General features: G+C 36.4%; 1 protein-coding gene across 4 annotated transcripts in view; it reads left to right on the top strand.

Annotated features, from left to right (window-relative positions):
• The window catches only part of LOC110029992 (kinesin-like protein KIN-14I), a 71,303-nt gene that overhangs the window by 5,302 nt on the left and 55,515 nt on the right, over window positions 1-10,486 (top strand). For all 4 annotated transcript variants that reach the window (XM_020732520.1, XM_020732519.1, XM_020732518.1 and 1 more), the window contains one exon: window positions 7,478-7,550. In XM_020732520.1, the coding sequence (XP_020588179.1) occupies window positions 7,478-7,550 (73 nt within the window). The remainder of the gene's footprint in view (window positions 1-7,477; window positions 7,551-10,486) is intronic.

Here is a 10,486-nt window from a genome sequence, read left to right as displayed (position 1 = left end):
TTCCATTACCCGAAGTTACTAGAGTATCATCCATTAAGTTCCCAAGCTGGGGTGTGCCTCCATTTTTCTTTTTCTTTCTAGATGTGTATACCTGTCATTCCTCATCCGAGGACTGGCTCATCTGATTGGTGTGGTCAATAGATTGTTGGGCATGTAGGAGAGAATGAGCCTCCAGCTCCTGACTAGCAGTAACAACATTCTGATTCTGAAGAGATGGTAAGCATGCCTCTTCAACACCTGATACATCCTGGGGATGTGGAACTTCAATACTATCCTGATTATCGGACACAAGTAAACCATCTACCAATATATCAGTTGGAAGAACAAAGACAGTATTGTCTTCGGTAGTGGGAGGGGGAGGTGGCATCGTGTCAACTGATGTTTCAATAGTCTGTGGAATGCACTCTAGAGCGGTGAAGGGACATGTATGAGGTGGGGCAGATCTAGAAGCGTTTTTAATTGAAGGTTTTAAATTCAGATGTAACTGATAACATTGAGAAGGAGAATGTCCAAACATACGACAGTGGATGCAATAAAGTGGTATCTGTTCAAGTTCTGCTTGCTGTCAAAATCTCTGATGTCCCGGAAAAGGTAAAATAATATCCCTTTCTATCAAAATTTTGGCTTCTGAAGGCCGAGTCAGATTCACTGTAGGCGTGTCAGCTTTGAGGGTTTTACCGTATACCATCGCTAAAGTGAAGAGAAGCTCTTGATCAAAAAGGTGGATCTTCAAACCTGGGAAGCACAACCAAATAAGAATGGTAGGAGGTTCAGTACGAGGGTCAAGATCCACCGTCCATTTTAAAACCTTCATCACCTGGTTTTCTATTCGAAGAACTCTTCTCGCAAACAAATGGGTGTAGTCTTCGTCATTTGATAATTGAATAAGAATGTGACGAACATCCAATTTACTGATCTTCCAACCCCCTTTCAGCTTCATAAAGTCCTTTCGAATTAGCTCAATTTTAGGGTTTTCATAAAGAAACTTACCTACTAAAAACAGCCGACAGGGCGCAGCTAGGGTGGAGATCTCTATCTCAGTGAGAAAGATTGCAGGTTTACCGTTTTTACGGAAAATTTTTTTGAGAAATTCGGTTTCAATGCCAAGAGCAAAATTGTCGTGATATCGTTGCAGAAACATATTCGAAAGAGGGGCGGAGAAGGGGTTATCACTGGCGAGGGCGGCGGCGTAGGAACGTCCTGAAGTCATTTCTACAACAAGCTGTCAATTGGCACAGAATCTTCTCCGCCGCAATCGACAACGCCAAACGCGAGATGTCGGCTTTTGTGAGGAGGAAGACGCGATGCGATCTGTCGGCTTCGAACAGAGACAACGAGATGCGATCGGTTAGGACAAGATTGGAGTCTTAGCTTACCTTTATATATTTTACTTAAAATGAAGCTTGCCTTTATCTTCTGTTCTTGCACTTGATCTCTTTTCTTCTTCGACGCTCGGCTAGGGCATGCGGTTCCTTCCTACGACTCGCTCGGTTCAAATGCTTCGGCTCTTCCTCCTGTCTCTTCTTCTTCAACACTCGGTTAGGACATGATTGGAGTCTTAGCATGCAAGGTAGCTCCTCCTTCTTCCTCTTTGACTTGATTTGACTCGACACAGTCGCACAAAGCTGCGATCCTCTTCTTTTTGTTAGCACAAGACCTGTTGCGCCATCTCTTCTCCCTCGTGGTCCTCCTCTGCTCGATGCTGACCCTACGCTTGACGTATCCCATGCTGCTTGACTCACAGGTAAGTAAATCTTGCTTTGGCCGATAGTTTTATAGGCAAACTCGTTGTGTAGTCTTGGGATTCTCTCATTTCAAATTCACGAGTTCTCGCTTCATCTCCGTCCTGTTCGGTTTCTTTGTTCTGTTTCTCCGTTTGGTTTCATGACTTTGCTTCACTTTTTTCGACTCTTCGTTGTCCGAATCCTTGTTTATTTTTCTCTTTAATTTTTTTTTCGACTGTTCCTTTCCTCTTCCCCAGAGTGGCAAAATCGCCACAATTTTCTTCACTTACAAAAATTTCGTTCTTGAAATTTATAAACAGACCTCATGCAAGTCAACATTTCCTGAAATTTATAAACAGACCTCATGCAAGTCAACATTAGCTATTTATAAATTTTCTATCGGATTCCCTTATTTCCCTTCTATAATTTCGGTTGTAGCCCTATGTTTGAACGGATATACTTATTAATTTGAGTTAATTTTAATTTTTAAATTTTTTTTGTTAAAATTTTCTTATAATTATTCTGTTGGCTTTTCTTCAAGATTTTATTAATTAATCCTAAACCTTGCTCTTTGATATCACTTTTGTATGACTCGGTCCGCTACATGGAATTAACCAAGACAGTTACAGACGGTCGACCGATGTGAATAAAAATTTCGTTATTCATTTTCTATAACTTGCTATTAGTAAATGAAAGAAATGCTAATCAATATAATTAATGATATATAAATTAACCTCATTATTCGTTGTCCACTTTTTCTATAAATAATTTTCATTCTTTCTCTCATTTATTAATCAACAAATTAAAACTGAAAAATCAGTTTAAAATAACTGTAAACTAAACAAGTCAGTGAATACTTATACTCATAAACTATAATAATACAAAAAAGAAATAAATAATATGTATGCTATTTAAATTTTTTAATAAATCAATAAAAATATTTGATGCTATTCGAAAAGTCTTACTATACCAATAACATATCAATATCATTTTATATTCATATCACCGTCACAGGAGTCACATTCTAAAAATTATGTCAATTAAAACATATCAATATTAATATCATTTTCCATATACGTGCAGGGATATTTTAGTGTTTCCCCATTAGTACCATCAAGGGGTGACTCCATCATAGTTAATTATACACATACAAATAGTCAACATAAACATCTCATTCATGTATTTGTCGCATTCATTTTTCTCAACTATATAAAACATACACCAAATACATAAGAGTAAGTTGCTACAATATTTATAATAATATAATCGATGAAGAAAAATATCTTAATCAAAATAAAGCATGTGCATATGTCATCAACTGCAGAACATTGAGAAGAAACAAATTATTACTATAGATTAGAAGTACGAGTACTCACGTCGATTATAGAAGATTTGTTTGATATTAACTTGTATTAATTCTATCAATTATAACCTATAAAATATAAAATATTCAGTTATCACTTTTACTTAATTATGTTTTAATTTAATTTTGAATTTCTATTATATTACACAAATTTAATTAGCATTTAAATACTTTAAATTTTAAGCTTAATTATTGTAATCTAAATTTATATTAAATATTATTAATTCTTCAGAAATATGATTAAAATTAAGATCTTAACATTTCTTTAGTGCTTGAATCAAATACACTCAAGTTTAACGTTTAAATAATAAACTTATGATATATATAAACTTAACGATTAAACTCCCGAACTGAGGGACTTACACCAAAGGCCGCAACTAAGTGAGGGGAAGACATATATATATATATATATATATATATATATATAGTGTCTTTTTTGAAAGAATTGTACTCCTGTCTGAAAGGGGGTCCGTCTTTGAAAGAACACCACACACACACACACACACGTGTATTTATCCTCTGTTTCCTTAATTCCTTCAGTTTCACGCATCACTTGTTTCGTCGTGCCCGACGATGAAGGGTCTCACGCGCTTTGATTCCTTCGGCTTCGACTTCGTTGTCTTCCTCATTTTCCTGTCGTCGTAAGACTCTAGTCACTGTTACGAGGCAGGTGCTACTGTTTTTCGCACGTCGTCCATCCTCCTTCGGCACGTCACTGTTACGAGGCGAGTGCGACTGTTTCTCGCACGTTGTCCTTCCTCCAGCTTCGTCTTCCTTGGCTCTACTTTGAAGGGGTTTCCACTAATCCTCCTTCGACTTTTGCTCTTTCTTTCACTGCAACTTCATTGTTCCTAGCACCACACCTCCTTCTATTGGTCATGGCTTCGGACAGAACGTATGCTGCTGCCATTGCGGGTGTCCATGCCTCAGGTGCTCCTAAATCATGCACCTTCTCTCCTTGGTGGAGGACATCAAAAAACCTGTTAGGAAGAATGAGAAACCAACCATCTTTTTTATGGAAGCAGAATGTAATCAGCTTGCTTCCTCTTGTGGTTTGAATATGGTTGGGAAATTCTTGACCATCCTAAAATGGGGCTTATTTGTTAGGAATTTGAGCTTATGCATCTTATTGGGGAGTGAAAAATTGGACTTTTAGATGGATGACACATCCTTATTAAACTTAATAATGAAGAGGATTGCACACGTTTATTTGCTAGAAGATTAATCTGAATTGATTACAGAGCAATGAAAATTTTGAAATGGTCAGTGGATTTTGACCCATAGATGGAACCACCAATCATGCTAATCTGGATTCGCCTCCCTGGTCTGAAATTTCATTATTTTACTCAAGCAGTGTTGTACTCCATTGCCTCAACCTATGATAAGCCACTCGAAACGGACATTCCTACTTTTAGTCTTTTCCGTCCCTCTGAAGCCAGGGCATTTGTTGAAAGGGACATCATTTTAATCGCTTCTGTGAAAATTTGGTTAGACACAACACCATAAATATTGACAAAGGGTTGTGATTGAGCATTTCCTTTTGTATTGCTCGAATTGTTGTATGTTCAACCACTCCATTTCTCAATGTCACCATCTACACCCCATCTAATACCAACGAAGCAAAGTGCTCAGCTTGAGGCAACGATTCCCCCTCTTACTGATCTGCTCCAAGTTAGTGACACTATTGATCATCAGAAGGATACTTCTGAAGATGCCACTATCCTCACAGGTAATATGCCAACCATTCAATCTCCACACAATACTCATGATGTAGGTTCCTCGCCTCTTATGGAACCTATTTTTGTGGGGGCAGGGGAGACATTTCATACTTCACCTGCTCTAGAACATATCATTGATGTAATGGGTGGTAATATTTCTATTGCATTTCTACCGCCTCATCAGATTGAGCAAGTTGTTACTGTTAGTCAGACACATGGGGTTCATGATGTGCAACAGCCTACACCTGTCCGACAATCTTTTGACTAATATACTGATCAGATGAGCCAACATTCGGATGAGGAATGACAAGTTTATACATCCAGGAAGAAGAAGAAGAATGAAGGTCTACTACCAAACTTGATGGATGATATATTGATTGTTTCGGGTAATGACAACAAATGTAACAATTTGTTAACTGACTCTGGTCCTAGAACCAAAGATAGATGCACAACTAAATTGGATCATTCGCAAGATAACTGAATCTGCCAGTGTTGGCAGACTTTTGACTTACAATTTATATGTCTACATTTTAATCTTGGTTTTTGGGTATACATATATTTCCTACGTGTGTGTTGTATGCCGGGTGGTTAGGGTGACAATTTGGGCCCTTTCACCCAACCTATCTGTACCTTTCTTTTCAATAATATATTCGCCTATGGGCTTTCTAATATATATATATATATAGACACACACACACACACACACACACACACACACACACACACATATAGAATACTTAAAATGAAGCTTACCTTTATCCTCTGTTTCCGCACGCGATCCCTTTTCTTTCTGCTTAGGCGCTCGGCTAGGGCATGCAGTTCCTTCCTACCACTAGCTCGATTCAAATGCTTTGGCTCTTCCTTCTGTCTCTTCTTTTTCATCACTCAGTTAGGGCACGATCGGAGTCTTACGCATGCAAGGAAGCTCCTTCCGCACGATCGGAGTCTTACGCATGCAAGGAAGCTCCTCCTTCTCCTTCGACTCGACTTGACACAGTAGCACAAAGCTGCAATCCTTTTCTTCTACAGAGCACAAGATCTGCTGTGTCGTTTCTTCTCCCGCGTGGTCCTCTGCTCAACACTGACACTACGCTTGACGTCTCCCGTACCGCTTGACACAGGTAAGTAAATCTTACTTTGGCCTGTAGTTTTATAAACAAATTTGTCGTATAGTCTTCCGATCCCTTTGTTTCAAATTCACAACTTCTCGCTTTATCTCTCTCTGTTCGGTTTCTTCGTCTGGTTTCCTGACTTTCGCTTCCTCTTGTTCGACTCTCCGTTGCCTGATTCCTCGTTTATTCTTCTCTTCAGTTTTTTTTTGTCTGACTGTTCCTTTCCTCTTCCTCGGAGTGGTAGAACCATTACAAAGATGACTCTCTCTAGTCTTGTCTGCCATTACAGCTACACTAACCCTTTCACAGATTCATTTGTTTCGTATTTGGTCTCTATTGGTCTCTAAGTGTCAAATCTAAGTGTCAAACCACTCATCCACCTAAACATTCTCATCTCAGCAACACTTAACTTAGTTTTATGCTTCTCTTTTAAAGGCCAACATTCTGTGCCATAAAACATTTCAGCTCTCTCCATCATCTCATAAAATTTTCCTTTAAGTTTAAGTGGTACTTTTCTATCACACAATAGACCCGATGCATTCCTCAACTTCAATCATCCAACTTGAATTCTTCTAATAACATCCCATAAATACATCACCATTACTTTGAACAATAAACCCGAGATATCTAAAATATTCACATATTTTAATGATTTGATCACCCTACAACTCTATCACTAGATCTACTACTACTAAAATTACATTCCATGTATTCAGTTTTAGAACAATTCAAACAAAGACCTTTATACTTTACGATAGACCTCTATAATTCAAGTTTTTCCTTAACTCTTACTCTTATCTTATCCATAAGAAGGATATCATCAACGAAAAGCATACACCAAGGTACATCATCCTGTAAATGTCCAGTTAGAGCATCCATAACTAAAGCAAAAAGATACGGGCTTAATGCCGATCTCTGATGTAATCCAACTGAAATAGGAAACTACTTGGCCAATCCTCCTATTGGAACACAAGTAAAGCTCTAGTTTTGTTCAGCCACTGCTTAGTTTTATATTTAGTCTTTCCAATGACTTAGAAGTAATAGACAAGATTTAATTTTATTAGGCTATACATGACGACAGCTGGTTGTAACAACCATAACATCCCAGCACATCCCCTCATAACAGTCAACTGTCTTTTGTTAATTAAATATGTTAGTTATGCTTATGAGCTTTATTTTATTTTCTTACATATTTTCTCATGGATGGCCTGTTGAGCTACCCCTTTCAAAAAAGTAAAAGAAAGAAAAAAAGAAGAGAGAAAATACTAAGGCTTCACTCACGTAAGCTAATGCTTTCTAGTAAATTATGAATATCAACCAATTTAGACGAAAGGAAGTACTTATTATTGGCACAAAACCTTTGGGAGTCTGGTAACTTCTATCGATGCATGTCTATTGCACCCATGTTTTAAATGCTTTATTTAGTGTGCATCGGTTTATGTTTATATTTGCTTATTGTGCTTGTTTGCATGCTTGTTTGCGTGCTTGTTTGTGTTTCTTTCTCTGAAGATATGTTGGAGTGGAAAAAAACTGAATAAATTTCATATTTATCCTTTGCAGAACCCCAAGCAGGTTGTCGAAATCTCTACCTCCAGAGCTTGTTGGTGTTGTTCCTTTGATTGAAAGGTTCCAGGTATGCTTGAAAGTTTGATCTTCTTTTCTCTTGCATTCATCTTGGAAGTTGGAATTAATGTAGATATTATAGAAATTTGGCAGTTCTACATGAATTTCAATATCAATCTGGTGCCAATTTTTAGTAATATAAAACACAAATGAACAATTCCTTAATTATCCATCTTTGATATGGGATGCTGTCATGGATCATATACTTGGGGTTATCTCAGTTTGTTGGTGTAAAATTCTAAAACTGTTATATGATTATGATTGATTTTAAAATACCCTTAATAGAGGGCATTATAAATTGCTTTCTGTTATGAATGTAAGAAGTGGAATTGTCAAGCAAACTCGAGCCCAAGTTAAGTGCATACAGCGAGCTTGAACTCAACTTAACGGAAAAACAATTGGCTTGATAAGTTTCATTAGAGAAGGCTGCGGTGAAGTGAGTTAAATGTAGTTATTGGACTAGTGGCTAGAGCTTGGTGGAGGAAGCGACATTGTGAGTTGCTCGGGGGTTCATTGGAGGACACAATGTTTGGATTTGCAGCACGAGCTTGATAGAGGACTCAATAATGAGAGCTCACTAGATGATGCTATGATGAGAGTTCATTGGAGGATGTGATGATGGGAGCTCACTGAATGATGTAGTGATGGGAGCTCACTGAATGATGTAGTGATGGGAACTTATTAAATAACACAATGATAGGACCTTAATCTAACCTGACCTGATGAAACTTAACATAAAAGTGCTTAATATAATGGTTGAATTTAATTGAGTTGGCTTGCAAGCTAATATGCCAAGCTGAGTCAAGCTCGAACTCGAGCTTCTATGTTCTAGAAGCTATAATTTAAACTTTTGCTCAAGCTCATGACTCTATAAGCTTGACTTGCGAGATTTTTAATGATTTGAGTATGAGCTAGCTCAACTCGCTTTCATTCTTTGTGGAGTCAAGCTTTGATGTTCGCTTGTCAAGAAAAAGGAATATGAAATTATAGTGATTTTCGTGTCTATACTCATAACATTGCCTTTCTTGTTGATTATGGTTGATTAATGAGAACTTGTACATAGGCACACTTTCATGTGTTGGAAAGCTACCTTGGTCATCTAGACTTAGCAACGAAGGTGGAGGGTCCTCTCAATAATAAGCATTGAGAATGGTAGCCAAATAATCAAAACTATTTTTTTTTGGATCTTGCATTCTAAGGGCTTGCTATTATGGAAGACTCTGATGCTGTCGATGGCTTGGTGATGTGATTAACAAGGGACCAATAAAAAAGGAATTGATTTTAAAAATATTAAAATGCCTCAAAGTTGTTTTAGTATTCCTTAAAAATAAATTAATTTGTAAAAGCAAAATACCAAATTTATTATACAAACATATTTTATGCCATTTTAATTAATTTTGAAAAAAAGGATTCCAAATAGGATCTAATGGTTTATAAATTGCAAATTTTAATTTTTGTGATTGTCATTCTAAATTTGATTTCTTAAAACATTTAACATTAAATTTGTGTTTGCTTTTATTGTTTCATTGATCTTCATTGAAAAATCTTAGACCCTAAGATGTCCTACATCACGTACAAGAGTATATATACACATGTTTGGATGTAGACATAAGGGCTAGTTCAAATTCATCAGGCTAATTGACCAAATTAGAGTTAATAAGGCTAAATAGAATTATTTAGGGATATAATCAAGCTCATTAACATTTTTTAGCTATTAATTATGCTTCTTAGATGGTGAAATTATTTATTTGTGCTGTAATAATAGGATATGATGTGGAGAATACCTTTATGTTCTTGTTGATTGAAATATTTGCTGAAATCAAGATTTCTTCATCTTGATCAATTTTATTTTTCGTACAATTTGAGTTATCGATTGACACTAAATAGGACGCAATGGATAAAAAGGATTCATGTAGCAGACCCCACTTAGTAGGATAAAGGTTTTGTTGTTGTTATTGTACAATTTGAGTTATCGATACTTTTCTTTGTCTAATATCTTGTTCTTGATCAAACTTGTAACTCCTTGCTGTCTAACATGCTAATCTGGATTTTTTTGGATCAACACCATTAATGAAAACTCTGTTGCCCAATACAGAAACCATTTGTTGAGCCTTCTTGTTTGTACTACTTTCACCGCAAGCTTGTAGTAGTCGTACTCCCTGGTTGACATTAACATAGCTTTCAACAATCACTTCTCTTTTGATTCTGACGTAACAAAAAATACAACCTTCTTTTCCTTGATATCTTAATGAACTGAGCATTTTTATGCAATGCCACATGACGACACATAAGGCATAGTGGAAGTAGGTGGCCCAATTCATTGAATCTATCACCAACACTCATTATAATTCTAACCTCTAAAACAAAGTGAGTGATGAAGTCAGCCATCTGATTCAGACTAAAATTAATCATACAATATTATTTCTTATCAGTTGAGTAGAGGCATTCCAAACTATTTTAGGGTCTCTTTGGTCTGCTAAAAAAGGAATGCAATGTAAAAGGAACACAATGTGATTAAAATGTAATATATTTGAAATACTTTAAAGTTGTTTGGTTTGATGTGAAGTAAATGCATAAATTTTCATTGTTGTGTTGTCGGTCAACATTTTTTTTTGAAGGTTTGAAAATATGAATATGAAAATAATTTTTTGAAATTTAATTTAATATAATAGGTATATAGTTTGAGTTTTAAAAGTAGTATGTTTTAATTTGTGAAAAATGAGACAAAATGGATCTCATTAGTCCGATAGTTTGCATAATCGTGTCCGATACCGCGAATACTACACCCTCCCGAAAAATAAGTGTAGATCTCGGCGATAGATCCAATCCTGCAAACTAAGAGATTTGTGACATCTGTTTGGTCTGCGAACCTTTTATATATGACCAACAAGTTTCCCTATCTAATACAACGATTAAATAGAGTTTATTTTACCTGGGTTTCAAGTT

The sequence above is a fragment of the Phalaenopsis equestris genome, unplaced genomic scaffold (assembly GCF_001263595.1).
Source record: "Phalaenopsis equestris unplaced genomic scaffold, ASM126359v1 Scaffold000623, whole genome shotgun sequence".
NCBI classification, from domain to species: Eukaryota; Viridiplantae; Streptophyta; class Magnoliopsida; order Asparagales; family Orchidaceae; genus Phalaenopsis; species Phalaenopsis equestris.
The sequence above is the reverse complement of the archived record's forward strand: the minus strand, read 5'-3'. Positions and strand labels throughout refer to the sequence as shown.